The sequence below is a fragment of the Channa argus genome, chromosome 9, assembly GCF_033026475.1.
Source record: "Channa argus isolate prfri chromosome 9, Channa argus male v1.0, whole genome shotgun sequence".
NCBI lineage: Eukaryota > Metazoa > Chordata > Actinopteri > Anabantiformes > Channidae > Channa > Channa argus.
In genome coordinates, this window is record NC_090205.1 from 16,600,992 (window position 1) to 16,617,294 (window position 16,303).

General features: G+C 37.2%; 2 protein-coding genes across 8 annotated transcripts in view; one reads left to right on the plus strand and one right to left on the minus strand.

The window, feature by feature from the left end:
* Window positions 1-1,410: 1,410 nt before the first annotated feature.
* Window positions 1,411-14,108, plus strand: prpf40a (PRP40 pre-mRNA processing factor 40 homolog A). 2 transcript variants are annotated; one of them, XM_067515627.1, is made up of 27 exons: window positions 1,411-1,533; window positions 2,500-2,580; window positions 2,713-2,856; window positions 4,514-4,597; window positions 5,125-5,143; window positions 5,236-5,255; window positions 5,380-5,421; window positions 5,585-5,695; window positions 6,040-6,160; window positions 6,437-6,461; window positions 6,643-6,858; window positions 7,056-7,161; window positions 8,244-8,308; window positions 8,407-8,571; window positions 9,727-9,835; window positions 10,048-10,198; window positions 10,320-10,453; window positions 10,706-10,820; window positions 11,160-11,251; window positions 11,425-11,541; window positions 12,005-12,142; window positions 12,310-12,405; window positions 12,483-12,569; window positions 12,692-12,782; window positions 12,882-12,943; window positions 13,028-13,183; window positions 13,518-14,108. In XM_067515627.1, exons 1-27 carry the CDS (start codon window positions 1,531-1,533, stop codon window positions 13,605-13,607), a joined length of 2,640 nt encoding a protein of 879 aa, XP_067371728.1. In that variant the 5' UTR covers window positions 1,411-1,530; the 3' UTR covers window positions 13,608-14,108. The 2 variants fall into 2 exon arrangements, with proteins under 2 accessions (XP_067371728.1, XP_067371729.1); XM_067515628.1 differs by lacking the exon at window positions 2,500-2,580 and having other exon boundaries at window positions 1,446-1,533.
* A 181-nt stretch (window positions 14,109-14,289) lies between these two features.
* fmnl2a (formin-like 2a) overlaps window positions 14,290-16,303 on the minus strand; it is a 47,468-nt gene continuing 45,454 nt past the window's right edge. For all 6 annotated transcript variants that reach the window (XM_067515621.1, XM_067515619.1, XM_067515620.1 and 3 more), the window contains one exon: window positions 14,290-15,960. Coding sequence is in view for 4 of the 6 variants with exons in the window: in XM_067515619.1 (XP_067371720.1) it covers window positions 15,851-15,960 (110 nt within the window). In the remaining 2 variants the exon portion in view is untranslated. The remainder of the gene's footprint in view (window positions 15,961-16,303) is intronic.

Genomic DNA, 16,303 nt, shown 5'->3' on the forward strand with positions numbered 1-16,303 from the left:
GGGGAGTATATAGAAAAGCTTTAATGTCTGTTTTTCATTTCAGAAAGATTATGAATACATAGAATACCCTGATCATGGAAAATGTTTAAAACAGGATGGCATCCTGACAGAAACAGTATGTCATTAAATAAAAAGAAATGTTTTCACTGGGCTATTACACTGCTTCATTTTGAATAAAGTGCACTTAATGTGTAATAAACTGTTTTAAGTAAAGAAAAACAGATGACCAGAATGCAAAAGAAACATAAACGTTTCTATTCCCATGTGAATGACACAAAAAAACAACAACAAAAAAGGTTAAAAAAAAGAGTAATCTGACCAGTTTCTAATATCCCACCATCACTGGGAGTCATTCCAGCCGTACACAGCCAGGAGAGACAAATCACAGAAGCCACTAATTGGAAAATCACGGACAGTTCTTCAAATGATCCCCAATCCACCAAGGCAATTTTGGTGTGTTTGAACACCAGCTATTTCAGCTTGTGAAATGAGAACATCAGAAAAAAGGGGGAGAACATTACTTATTGTAACAGCGTAAAGGATAACCTCTTTGACTTTAATGTGCAAGGAAGTGCATGGTGAAGATTTCTATTAAAAATGCATTTAGGATCATAATGACATTTATTACCCTTTAACATTAAACAACAACAACAACAAGACATAAAATAAAATAACCTAATCTGTACAGTACACTGGACACTTGCTTTAGCTAGGAATAAATATACACAAGGCCACTCTAAAGCCTATTGCAGTGTACTAGACAATGTACTAATGTGTTCCAATGTTTTTCCCCACTTGTAGAGTATGTATTCAACCGCACCACAATTCTGTTCAATAGGAATTTTACTTAGAATGTATTTATTTGCTTGTCCAACTTTTGTTATGTATTTATTTACTATTTTATCATATAAAAATAGCGAAGTACATTTTAGCTACTGCGATTTTCACTATTTTATATATACAAAAATTTGCTAATTTTAATATATAAAAACAATTGCTAAGCAAATATTTACTTTCTGTACAGTTTGCCTGTATGAACATACTATATGTACTGTAGCTTTGTTGTATCTTTACCTGTAGCCTACATCTGTGCTTGTGTCAATTCTGTCTAATGAAAGCACTTGGAATAGCGTGTGTAAACGTTTTTGACGATTTGTTACATTTATATCTATGTCTTAATGAATTGTATTTTTATTTTATTTCACTACAGGAATGAAGTTATTGATATATAGGAATATTGTTTATGTATAATTAGTTTGCGATTAGCTCCTTTTTTTTCTCTTTGTGTTTGGAATTGTTGCACGTTACCGGCTTTTTGCAGCTCTTCTTTAGCGGATGGAGTTTGTTCACATTATTATATTACCACTTCTTTGTAATCTGCATGAGCGTATTGTTGCGCATCCGTGCGCATTTCTAACGCAGGATGACGCCAAAGAGTCTTAACCTTTGACCTGACTTGTTTGAACCAATCGTTTCTCTCGTTGTTTAGAGGCGTTCAAGTTTTTAGGAGGTCCTTACCCTCTCGTTAACATGGTGAGTGTCTTACAATTGAAAGGTTTTCTACACTTAGTTAACTGGCAAATAGTGTAGACAATTTACGCGTGAATTGTTTTTGGTTTGGTTATTACCCGTTTCGTTGTTTTCATGGTGTTTCTATTAATGTTGGCTATCCTAGAATAGCACGGGTTAGCATATCGTGTTAGCACTGAGCTAATAGCGGCACACATAGCGTAAGGTTTCAGACTATGTCCTGGAACTGAAGTTGTTTACGAATGACTATAGAGTACCTAACATTTGGTGACATATAACACTGGTAAATGCATGCAATGGGGTTCGCAAACCTAATTGTATGTGTTTAGCCAGACCAACAGTTTAGCGGGTAAGCACTGGCGTTATGCATAGCGTGAAATCATTCATCACCAAAGTTTAGACGGAGTCCGTAGTCATTCATCATGAAGCTTTTACATTGTAACGATAGCCACTTAGCATTAAGCTAGCTTAGTGAGGTAGAAATTGTTACTTATACAAACGGTAGCCTATTTTCTAAATTTTTTTACAACAGATTTAAGCTTGTCCCCCAATTTATATATAACATGCACCAATCCTAAACGTATGCGGTCTTATATTACTGTGCACTAACGTCTTTTGGGCTTAAAACGCTATCACATGAAACAGTTTTTATATTGGGTTTATTTAGCCTTATTTTGGAGGCTACAGTTTGTAATGCTGTTGTTTTGTACTGCAGATAGCAAAGAAATGTTTCATCAGACCTCGGTATATATTAAACTCTGAGAATGTATGCTCATTAAACGTAGCCTAATAATACAGTATAACTATTTTCCCCTTAACAACAGTGTAAAGTTGTATGTTGCAATGGCAAAATTAAGTTTAAAAATAACTTATTAAAAAAATGTGAACAAATTTAGAGAAACACCTTTACTTTTTAAACCACTGACTGCTGTGAGTTCACTCTGTGTGGTGTTTTTTTATTTGTGACAGTCTTCTTCGGAGGCTAATAATGGCCCGAGTCAAGCGCCACCTTATCCAGGTGTGCCACCTACAGCGATACCTCCCCCATTCGTAAGTCAGTAACAGAGATGTGTGTGTGACATTTAGCATTTACAATTGGCATGTAGGGGTGAACTGAAAGTTGTAAATATTAAAAGGTTTTATTAATATTTTTTCCCTCTCTGTTCCCATTTCTTTGTCCAGATGGGACCACCAGGAATACCGCCTCATTTCCCTCCCATGGGAATGCCTCCTATGGGACAGCGACCTCCCAGCATGACTCCGATGCCTCCTGGTATAATTCCTCCAGGCATAATGCCACCAATGGGTGCACCTCCAATAGGACAGGTGAATCTAGTAGAAATTTGTAAGATTTATTAAACTGCATATTGTATAGTGGCGACTCTAGATTTATTTCAACATTCTAACCAGTATGAAATGAGGGTATCAACGTGTGCATAGAACTGCACAAATCACAAAAGTTAAAAATTGGGAAAAATTCTTAGCCCCAGAAAGAAAACGTATCTGCTATCTCAGAATGCAGAATTGGCATTTAGCTCCAGCAGATGAGATTTTATAAAGCTTGTGAATGGTTTTACAGTGAACAAGGAATGAACCTTAGTTTTAACATTACACTCACTTTGTTACTATGTGTTTAAGACGATGAGATACAAGCAGCAAGAACAGACTTACTACGTATTGTTTTTTTTTTTATGGCTATAATTTTCCAGAGAAAAATTAAATTAGTCAAATGAAACAGGCATGCCAATTGTCTTTTTGTGAGCCTGTTTGATGGATCATAATACTGAACAAATCATATATTGACACAGTTTGGCAGGAGTGAAGCGCTGCCTCTTTACACTGTTGCCATGACTAACATAAGTTTATTAATGTATCACATCTATCTTATGCCAGTGTTTGGTATATTTTCAGCAAACAGCAAGATTTTAAAACAAACTAATGTTACAAAGATAATAATCTGAATAACTGTACCAGCGGTCTTAACTTAATTGTGTTCGGGGTATTATGGGTGAAGATCCTCATTTCTTTTTAAGTAATGTGCCTGTTTTATTTAATTTAGCCCTCATAGTACAGATCTTCACAGGATCACTTAATACTGTGACACTGAGAGCCAACTTAGGACATAAGTCAGATAGGGTCCAAATTCTGAACATTCTAATCAGGTCAGTTACGCTCTGTTTGATAGTTTTTGCTGCCACAGGTTCCAGGTGTCTGTTAACTGAGTGGAACAGTCAGAATAACCCTAGAGAAATCTGGGTTTTGAGGCAATAGAGGGACATTCCAGTTCTCATTGTGTTTATTTTGTTTTATTTTTTAATTATTTATTCAAATGGCTTACTTATTTTTATTAACAGCAAGCACACCTCAACATCAACATACTAAATTTGTCATTTAATGATTCAGTGCGTTTAATAGCTTCTTTCTGACAAGGAAACTGAGATATTTTTATTCTTATTTATTTTTTAGGAAAGTAGACATACTGAAAGATTTATGATATTAAATCATTATTTAAACCCGTAAATTAATTTTGTTTGTTTTTTTTTGTTTGTTTTGCTTTAAGGAGAGATTAATTAACAGGGCATGGTGTTGTTTAAAACCTCCAACACTGGTCGCCAGAATACAGCTGAGATTATCAGACCTTTTAAAAAAAGATATATATATCTTTTATATTTTAATGCAAATATCGTTTTAGTTTATAAAGAAAATGTGATCCTGTTTAGGCTATAAATAGTTTATAGGGGGTGTTTGAACAAGGTGCCAACACCACAAGTCCGAAATAGTGGTAAGGGGATGGATTTTGGTGTGTTGCTACTTCGCCGATGTAAGCAGTGGCATCACACCATCAGTAAGCACAGCAGATTCTGTTTCTCTTTCACCTTCTCCCCCCACCAACACCCTGTCTCACACTGACTCTTAATACTTGTGTCTGCACTAGGTGCTTTGGAAATGCCAGATGAATATTTCATGATGTTTCTTTTATTAGATGCCGGGCATGATGCCACCTATGATGCCAGGGATGATGATGCCCCCTCGAATGCCAGCTGCGGCTGTACAACCAACGGGACCGGTAACTCTTCTCACTACTTTTTCCTCAACGTTATGCTTCACAGCTTTTTAAAAATACAATCTGTTATATGCTAAATGAAGCATTTTCACAGCCAGGTAACACTTCTCCTTGATCTGAAGTGATGTCATTTTATAAAAAGAAGCATATTCCTAACCACTCAAGAATATAATTAAATGGAGCTGAATAAGTTGAACACGTGTACAATATGTTCCTTATTTGTGTTGGCTTTGTTTCAGCTGTGAACAACTGTAAATGAAATGAAACCCACATAGCATTGATAATATGTTTTTAATTTGTTACTGGTGAATTATGCAAATGAGCAGTCTGATATGTTTATTGTAAAATTATAAGACATCCAGTTCTTCGACACAAGTACATTTTTGCATTTTGTGTGTAGTTCAGTTATTGTTTATTGTGAATGATGAGTCTGTATTCTCAGCCGAGTTGATCATTCAGTAGCAAAGAGGCAGAGGCATTTGTGTTGTTATTGCAGAAATTATTCATTGATAACTTTGTTTCTTCCACAGCCTGGTGTTGACTCCACAGGTAAGATCCTAAATTTGTTATGATATAATAAATCATTTTCTTCTACACTTTGAAGTAAAGGGTTTGACTAAGTTATGTTTATATCCTCACAGCTGCTGCACCTGGAACAGCTGTAAGTGTGCTACAATTTTTTTTATATGCAGTTTTTGCAGTTTCAAGTGCCTTCTGTCTTTTCAATAACTGTATAAGTGCAGACCATTTATACTGTCACTTCAATTGTTGCTTTGTGTCTGCAGACTACTACAAATGGATCTCCACAGGAAGAACAGCCAAAGAAGGTTTGTGCACATTAAAAGTGGAATTATTGGTGTGAAAGATGACTGATTATTACAGTATTAGCCCCAGTAAATGTAAAAGCCTCTAGAATAGAACCAGAGTTTGTGTCTTTATTTTTTCAACACTGAAACACATGCTATATCCGTTGTTTTTAATCTGCATCAGAAGTCCCTGTGGACAGAACACAAATCACTGGATGGGAAGACCTATTATTACAATACAGAGACCAAGCAGTCGACATGGGAGAAACCAGATGAACTCAAATCTCCTGCAGAGGTACAAACCTTTATTACCTACATAACTTGTTTAAATTGTGCTTTCTCCATCTACACATTAATTTGCTTTTTGCACATTCATTCCATTCCATATTTTCCTCTGTTCTGTGTAATATTAGCCTAAATTAAAATAATGTATATCAGAAAATGCATTTCATCTACAGTCCCCTATTTAAAATATTGAAAAGCCTTGCCTGCATGTATTTTGTCTCATACACTTATTACAGTTAGAGTAATTGCAAATACATAATGAAACCTATGAATTATTGTCAAATGGATCCTAATATTACATCTCAGTGCATTGCATCACAGTTGACATACTTTGCCTTTCATTTTCCTTTTAAGCAAATGCTGTCTAAATGCCCATGGAAAGAGTACAAATCAGACACAGGGAAACCGTATTATTACAACTCTCAGACAAAGGAGTCAAGATGGACCAAACCCAAAGAGTTGGAGGATCTGGAAGGTAAAGAGCTCCTCCCTGTGTGATTGTGTCTGTCTCTAAAAAAGGCAGTAATGTGTGCTCCATGGATGAGCCGTTAACAACATAATAAAAGCTGCTGGCTTGTTCAAACAAATGACACGAAACATTTGGAAATTGATGTACAAACACAGGAAGCACAAATACAGAAGGACATGGTGGCTCCTTCAGTACATTTATCTCTCCGCTGGTCTCTTATCTGCACTGTGCTTTGAAATGAAAACAACTACCCTAACGGCTATCTCATTTTGTCTATTCCAGCTATGATCAAAGCAGAGGAGAATGGGTAAGAGCTTCCTGTTTACCTTTGGTTACTTTTTGCTTCTGCACTGCATGTATTATGAACAACAAATAAAGCAGTTATTAAAAATAAATTTTACTATCCCCTTCTAGTTTTATTAATCAAGTCAGTAATATTTTCCTGGTGTTCTTATAATACATGCATTACCATCATGTTCTGATTTTAGAACGGTAGAGGCAGCAGCCCCTGGCACCACCACAGCTCCTGTAGTACAAGCAGATAATACAGCTACTATGACGACCATAGTGGAGGCAGAAACTGCAACAGTGGTCCCAGAGGAACAACCATCCCAGGTGACTGTGCATCACACAGCTGAGGTAAAGGCTGCCGATGCACCTGTGGCTTCTTCAGAGAGCACAGCTGCAGCAGAGTCCACAGCCAGGTAAATAATTATGTTGATTACAGAGACAGGTTCTGTCTCTACTACTCAGATATACGCATATAGTACATACATCTATTCATGATTATCGAGTCAGAACCATAAGGTTACAGGGGTGTCAGGTCACTGGATGTGATTAATGCTGATACAATGAGACACCACAGCTGAGAAAATCTCATATTATCTTACTTTATTCTCAGTGTTGAAGTCCCCAAGGAAGAACGTCCAGAACTTCAGAAAAAAACATACAAATGGAACACAAAAGAAGAGGCCAAGCAGGCTTTCAAAGAGCTGCTAAAGGAGAAGGTGAGAGAGACCGTCAAACGTCGTTAACATGTAGCTGAACTATAGGCGCTGCCCTGTTGGGCAGTAGAGATGATGCGTTGCCTCTGTAGGACAGCAGTCACTACTCAATGTTCTTTGACGTTTAGCAGGGCAAATAGAAAAATGTCCATCAGCTTGTTTCAGCGCTCTGGCCTGAACATACATTAGTATCCATTATTTTGCTTTTAGCTGTGACCAATGCCAGTAATTATGTATTTTGTGGGTTGCTCAATCAGTCAGTCAGTCCAATAGATTTTATTTTGCTTGTGCCATTATAGATAAGAAGACTCTAGGACTGAATGTTTCAATCAAGTCATCAAATGTTTTCAGAAGGTCCGTTTTTATGGTTAACTATACATCTTTGTGTCCCCTAATGTCTAATGTGTTTACCAGTACACCCTTTGCCTTCTGATCTGTATCTAATCCCTATGCCTCATGAGCCTCTGGGAGATCTTAGCTTGATTGTTCAGCTTCACCTCCTGTCGCTGTGAATGTGTTGTGCGTTTGGTCACAAGCCAGCCTAGCACCACCCACCTTGAATCCTGCTATATTTAGAGCTTTTTAATTTTATGCACAAAGCTCTCCTCTGAGATTGCTTGCCATTTCCTGCAAGATCCTAATGGCTCTGTCTTTATGATTAGCTTTATTGGATCAAGGCACAGTGCTGGTTGGGATTAAGACAGTGAGAGGTAGTGGCATGCCTCAGTGAGTTAGAATAATTGTGACAACTGACAAGACAGGTTTGCTGCAGAATCGGCTCATAATCAATGAAGGAGACACTTTCTGATAGAGGAAAGTGACAGAAGGGGGGCTTACATAAGACTTCAATGGCACATTTTTTGAGTTATTCCCATCGCTCCCTTGTTAACACAGTATCTATTGGTTATTAATAAGAATGCATTTTCAGATTTAGAAATACAATGTTGTGCAATTTTTGCAAAATATATAGTCAAAACAATTGTTTTCCTTAAATCTGTCAATAAAGGTGTTAGACATTTGACATGAAAATATAAAATAATACATTTTAAGGAAGAGACCATCATGATTTTGTCTTTTCATTTCAGGGCGTGTCCTCAAACTCCTCTTGGGAACAGGCTATGAAAATGATTATCAATGATCCTCGCTACAGGTACTCTGTACTCAGTTTATCCTATTTATTGTACAATAGCAGGGGAGAAAGATGTCAATCTCTGACTTAAATATTTGTATTTCTTTATTTCAACAAAGTGCACTTCCCAAACTGAGTGAGAAGAAGCAGGCATTTAATGCCTACAAAGTTCAAACAGAGAAAGAAGAAAAGGAAGAGGCCAGAATAAAATACAAAGAGTCCAAAGAGACCTTCCAGAGATTTTTGGAGAACCACGACAAGATGACATCAACCACTAGATACAAGTAAGTGCTGCAGTGTTTTTCCCCCTGATTGATTTATGGTTCTCTGAATTGTCAGTATGATTATGCAGATGGCATCAATGAAAGGTCCTCTGCAGCGTGTGCACATCATTGTGCAGTTACAGCACTGTTAACTTCAACTAATGTAACATGTTAGCACTCATCACTCTTTTGGTGCTGTATGTTCACCATCACACACTGTTGCTAACTCACCATTACTGATTAAATGGACTAAAGCAACATAGTGATTAGCTACCTCTGATAGTTGGGTTCCTTCCCTTTCGGCTCATCCCGTGAGTTTGGGGTCGCCAGAGCGGATCATTGTCTGCATGTTGATTTAGCACAGTTTTTATGCTGGATGCCCTTCCTGACGCAACCCTCCCCAATTTCTACCGGGCTTGGGACCGGCATTGCACAGCTGGGGATAGGGATGGGTTCAGTATCTTGCCGAGGGACACTTTAAAATATGCAATATGCAAACCTCGACCCTATGGACGGTAGGCGGGCACTCTACCCACTGAGGCACTGCCGCCCATACCTCTAATAGTTGGGTAAAAGTAGAAATGGCATCTTGGATGTAATTTGTTAATTAATTTATGCATTTCCTTATTTTCACTAAATATTTATTATTTCTATTGAACACAAACTAGAAGTAAGGATGTATTTGACCAATAACCTTTTACATGTTACAGTTTTTAATCTGTGGTATTGGTCCAGCACTTTTTAACTTGGCGTTTGGGTAAAATTCATCACAGTAGACAGAGCAGAAAGATGGATCAACTAGTAGTGACCTTGACAACAAGCCAGTTCAGCTGGCATTGGGGTTCTGTTAACTGGGCACGTAATCTAGGATGGCTCACAACAAGCAGTTGGAGAGCATTTCAGGGTCGTTTGATGGTATGTGTAAGGTTTTAGTTCATCAGACAACCCACACTGCAATGAAGGAAATTGATATTCAGTGCACATCCTGAAATTAAGCTCTTTTTGTTTTTCAACTTTTTTTGTGTGTGTTTTATAGCAAATGCATGTCTGTATGTGTTGGCTTGCACCAAGAATTTACTGTATATGGAAACAAGATAAACTTGGTCTGTGAGATGCTGCCCTCATGTGGATTACTTGTGAAAATGTCCTAAATGTGTGTATACACTTTGAAACCAGGAAAGCAGAACAGATGTTTGGTGAGCTTGAGGTGTGGAGCTGTGTTCCAGAGAGAGATCGACTGGAGATCTATGAAGACGTGTTGTTCTATCTTGCTAAGAAAGAGAAGGTAAAGCTTTGTTTAACAGTTGAGCCAAAAATCCAAACGTTGTAGTCTCTTAGTTTTTTGCTCCCCAGATTAGTCATATTTATTTAGATAATTCCTTTCTCAGTCATCATCTGCCTGGTTCATAAATTAATGTTTTTTTTTTTTTATGATGGGAGTTTGTGACAATTGACACAGTTAACACCCTGGTGTCATCATTTACAAATTATTTACAGGAGCAAGCCAAGCAGCTAAGAAAGAGGAACTGGGAGGCTCTGAAAAACATTTTGGACAACATGGCCAATGTCACATACCGAACCACCTGGTCTGAGGCCCAGCAGTACCTGCTAGACAACCCCACTTTTGCAGAAGATGAGGAGCTGCAAAGTATGAGAGCAAACATTTATGTCTTACTATAGTGAGAGTGTTTAAAGTGTAATGTACAATATCACCATAGTTGGGCCCCTCAGTTCTATGCAACCGTGTTGATAGTGTTATCTACTAACAGATATGGACAAGGAAGATGCCCTGATTTGTTTTGAAGAGCACATCCGGGCACTGGAGAAGGAGGAAGAGGAAGATAAACAAAAGACTCTTCTCAGGGAGCGTAGACGGCAACGCAAGAACAGAGAGGCCTTCCAGGTGAGAGGGAATGAAGCAAACAGTTGTATCTCAAAATATGTATTGGACGGTGCTATGTAAGGACATGCAACACTGGGCTAATTTACCATAATCCAAAAAATGTGAGAGTGGCTTCAATCTCCTAGGTTAGATTTGTTTGTTGGAAAAGGTTGAGTAATGATCTAAATCCAAATCAGAAAAAACGGAATCTGTTTGTACAATAGTGATGCATCAGTTCTTGTCCTGAATTCAGATTAAATTGTTTTCTCTCAGAAATTTCTGGATGAGCTTCATGACCATGGCCAGCTTCACTCCATGTCTGCATGGATGGAGATGTACCCAACCTTGAGCTCAGACATCCGTTTTGCCAACATGCTGGGCCAGCCAGGTAGGATCGTAGGCCACTTTACCTCTCAGTTCACGAGCTAAACACTGAGCACTTTGATGTGACATGCAAACAGGAAATGACATGAACACAGATGTAAGGCATACACAGCCTATGTTAGAAAGGCTTTATGAACCACATTAATTGACTGTTGATCAAGCTTTTATTAATTGCAGTTTACTTCAGACTTATTTTTGTTACGTAGCTTTGACCTTCCCCCAAAATCTTTCAGCCACAACTCTGATATTTTTATACTGCTTTTGTATTCCACACTTGGTTTAAAGGAGTTTGCTGCATAAAACTATAATTATTCTTTTATAGCTGATGCCATTTGTTGTGCAGGTTCTACTCCCCTGGATTTGTTCAAATTCTATGTAGAAGACTTGAAGGCACGTTATCACGATGAAAAAAGGATCATTAAAGATATTCTCAAGGTGAGGGTATTATTAAACCTCATTAGTACAGCACATTAACATCTGGCATATTAGCATAGGAGCAAAGCCTATACCTGGACATGTTGATGTTCAGGTATTAAGTCTGCTTTGTTTTTTGATGCAAGTTTTTTTTACTGATTTGACTTTATTCTCTCCCTGTATGGCTTTGCCAGGATAAAGGCTTCTTGGTTGAAGTTAACACCAGCTTTGACGACTTTGGATCAGTCATAAGCTCAGACAAGAGAGCCACAACACTGGATGCAGGAAACATTAAACTGGCATTCAACAGTGTAAGACTCCGGACACATTTTTTTTCACTAGTTTTTCAGATTGTATTTGATACACTTAGTGAGCTCATTATTAGGTACCCCTGTTCAATTGATGCAATGCAAGTCATAACATAACATATATTTCTCAATTACTAAGTTTATAATGTTCAGGTTTACTTGACATTCAGTTAAAGGTGGTGGTCTACTGGACTACGGAGTTTTTTTTTTTGTTTGTTTCTGTCCTACCCTTTTACATTTGTACATGAGTAGGGCAAGGAATTGAAAAATGTCTGAATATAATGCAGATCATGACCACCTAAAACAAGGCATCAGTTACATTTAGGTCACTGATCTTAATGCAAGATTGTTCACTAATGACTTGTAAACAAGGTTTATCTCAACATACTGTGAAACAATCCTTACATTTTTCTTCTCTTCCGTTCGTATATTAGATTAACCCTTTTTGCAACTTCTTCTTGTCTAGCTGCTGGAGAAGGCTGAAGCCAGAGAGAGGGAGCGAGAGAAGGAGGAGGCCAGGAAGATGAAAAGGAAAGAAGCAGCCTTCAAGAACATGCTGAAACAGGCCACACCTCCACTTGAACCAGAGGCTTCATGGGAAGGAGTATGTCTTTTACACAATTAATATTCCTGTGGTTTCTCAGTATCAGCTATTTTCTATTAATATGCCACTTTGTGTTACTTATGATTTTATAGAAATGTAACTAAGTAAAAGAAGATTATTTGCTTTTTAACTTGTGTTTGGTGATGACCCCCATTTTACCCTTTCAGGTCAGAGACAGATTCTTGAAAGAACCAGCCTTTGAAGATGTGACTCTGGAGTCAGAGAGGAAAAGGATTTTCAAAGACTTCATGCATGTCTTGGAGGTAAGACTGTCATGACTGTGGGAATGGGCTGAATTTATCCATCGTGATGTTAAACATAGTATTTACTATTGTAACAGCACGAATGCCAACATCACCACTCCAAGACGAAGAAGCACTCAAAGAAATCTAAGAAGCACCACAGGAAAAGATCTCGCTCTCGATCGGTCAGTAGTTTTCAGACAATAAGTTGACAGCAACCATGTTAGGAGTCAGTAATGCACCAGAATATCTAAAATCTAAGATTCTAAACCATGGCTTAAATTTCTCCACTTAAATGTTTCAACAGGGCTCAGAGTCGGAGGACGAGGAATATCACAAGAAGAAAAAGAGGTCCCAGTCCAAATCTCCTTCGGAACGCTCGTCCAGTGGAGAATCTGGTTAGAGATTTTTTTTTATAGCTTAATGAACTTGTTTATTGTCAAATTCATAAGGTTCAGGACAGTTGCCATTTACTGACATTTTCTGCCTGAAACCAGAGAGAAGCTATAAAAAATCCAAGAAGCACAAGAAGAAGGGGAAAAAGAGACGCCACAAGTCTGTAAGTATACTGGAAGTCATTTTATTGTGTTATATAAACTGAATGAGTGTTTGTATGTATACTGAATGTTACCATGACAACCAGGCATCACCAGATTCTGACAATGAGAAGAAGGGAAGAGAGCGTGATGGAAAGCGTGAAAAAGACCTAGAGAAAGATAAAGAGAACGACAAGTCTCGGGGAAAATCTCGGTCCGACTCTAAACAGAAGTCTCCTAAAAGGAAAGCGGCCAAAGAGGAGGTTAATTGTCTATTTTAAAATTATTTTTTTTAAGTTACCTATATTGTAATGTTGATTGGAATGATTCAGATAAAAATTTGAAGTGTTTTAGAAAAAATTATAATTACTGGATTTGGATTTCATAAACTTTTTATGTGGTGGGCATTTTGAGGTAGCAGAAAATGGTTTTAAAAATCCCTTTGTCCGGTGTGTGAATTAAATCAAATATTGTTGCATACATTGATGTCATTTTAATGGCATGTTGGAAACCCCCGTTATTTATATTTTTACCAGCTAATTTTTTTATTTCTTATAGTTTTAGGACTGAATCTTTGTTTTCTTGTGTTGTAATCAGGGTGGCTGGGATACCTCGGGCAGTGAACTGAGCGAAGGAGAGCTAGAAAAAAGAAGAAGAACTTTATTGGAACAGCTTGATGCACCTTGATGTTCACATGCTGCAGCCTTTTATGTTCTATTTGTAGACTTCTACAAATATGCATTCCCTTTCAAGCTCGTCCGACTGCACTGGTCAAACCATTGTGGACAAACTGACGCAATGAAACGATTTCTACCGGTATTTATGGAACGTGCTACACTGATAGACCATGCTTATTCAGAAAATAATTTGATATCAGGAACTAGTGATCAGTTGTTAAATATTTGGATCTCATTTGCTTTTGTTAGCTTTGTCTTTTTTTTTTGTTTTAGTTAATTGTAGTTTGACGTTTTCCATTGCCATTTATTTTTATACTCCATAAAAAGCAGATCTTAATGCCATGCTGAATGTCATTCACCTGGAGAAGCAGCTTTAAAAAATGTCCAACAGGTCACAAACAGGAAATACTCCTTATTTGATCCAACTTAAGCTGTGTTTGCAAGGGATGATCCAAAAAGGTTTTAATTGAAGCATTTTGCTAAATTGTAATAAAATACTGTCAATAGATGATGTCTGTAATTGGATACTTTACAATTTCAACAATTGGTATTTTCTTAACATCTGCGAGACAGGCATAGTATACTTACTGATGAATCCCTTTTAAATATCAAATTGTACCAATGAAAAAACATCTTGCAGTAGTAGCATTTTGTAACACTTAAGAATATGACAAATTATCTGAGATAAACAGTTGTATATTCATTGTAAAGGTTTATTCATTTGTTGAAAATCATCACCTAATTTTTAAAAAGCTTGTTATTTTGTCATTATCACAAACTGCCTAAAATACATTTCTGGTGAACGTAAAAAAACAAACAAAAAAACATGCCAGTATTATCCAGTTAGAGAAATGACACAATATCAGACAATGACATTGAGAAAAAAGGAGATGAACAGCAGCACGTGCATCACAGAACCACTAAACCAGCACATGAAGGGTCAAGTAGCACAGACTAGTTCTATAGTTACTTCATAGTGTCTTAAGTAAAAACCTGCACATTAGAAAATGCTGCTTGTTTTTGTAGCTGGCTTTAATGCACCTGTGACACAGTCAATCCCAGTGATCCTCCTGCATTATGTGAGATTACTGTAGATTTCTGGCTGCATTCGGCTTAAATATACAAAAATGGAAACAAACTATAAGTTAAAACAACACTCAAGTTGTATAACACAAGGCAATGAAATTTGTTTAAACAATATGTACACGTTTGACCATCTGGTAATGTGTATTAAGTAAAAAAAACATAGCAAAATATCTGTACATTTAGGAAACATTTGTATTGTACTTTTGCCGTGTTTTGATGACTGTTGGCAAAAAATAACATAAGCTTAAAGGAATCTTTTCAGTGGTTAAATACTATACATTAAAATTACAATAAAGTAGACACAGTACCCGGGTATGTGATTAACGTTTAAAAATGTTGAGATAAAATACAAAGTTGTATCCAGTTTTGATGATGAAATCAATCAAGAATGTAGTTTTCTGCATGAGACTTCTTTACGGTTCATTTGCTTGTTTTCAGAAACCAGTCGAGTTGCCTGACGGTGTACTTTTACATAAGCAGTTGACCTCTATAGATTAAGAGCTACAAAGTCGGTGTGATCCAGTAACCAATAACTAGTAAAATCAGTATTAATCTGTCATACTATAGTACAAAGAGTTACTTTCTATTCATTTTCTTTGTGCCTTCAGTTGAAATGCTTCATGAGATGTAAAATAAAATGTGCAAGTTGTGCACATTTGTATAGTTCAGAGCACTGGAATGTACCAAGATAAGTGAGTGTCAAATTCATTACTAAAAGATGCAATATTTGTAATAGCTAAAGGGAACACACCCCATACATTCTAAAATATGTTTTCAAGGAAGCATCTCTTAATGTGGCTCAACAAGTCCAGTTTTACGGATCTTACAATTAAAGCCAGGTCAAGTTGTATTGCTTTAGGGGATTATTAAAAACAGTCAGACAAACGGGATATTAGACCACAAAAATAAGTTCAGGCACTTGGTTTCTGAATTAACCTTTCAAACACTTCTTTAAATTCTCCATGTCCCAGTCCTTCGTAGTGAGAAGCTGCTACTACCACAGACATGGAATAAAGTGTATTCTTATGTAATATATATATACATATTCATGTCTGTGGTTGCTATAACACCTGTCATTTTTCACTTTTTGTCCTTCACTCTGCATCTAACCGTCTGTCTCATCCTCATCTACCCCCCTCCCCCACAAAGACATCCATTGTTCCCTCGTCACATGAGCACTTCACCGTTGTTCATCGGCCGCAGGTTCTGATCATCAAAGCGTCTCCTGACACTCCTCCGCAAAGCGTCTGCTCGCCTGTAAGGCTGATTTCTCAAATCTGAGAGGAAATATGGGGAATAACAGAATGGGATGAGATTTGACAAGGAATAATAAAAGCTGTAATCTTGTCAGGGTCATTTGATGGGCCCATATTCTCAGAGTACTGTCAGCGTGTCTTTTAAAGCAGCTTGAGGTAAACACAGGGAAAAAAAAAAACTTAGGGAAGCTTTCTCTAGATATTTGTAAGCCTCTGCCAGAAATCTACAAAAGCTGAGATGCATCTTTTCCATAAAAAAAAACTACTGTAAAGAATAACTTATTAGACATTCAAATGTACTCCTATAAAGGAGATATGAAGACCAATGCAGAGTGAACCCTAAATGAGAAGACAGTGAAACAGA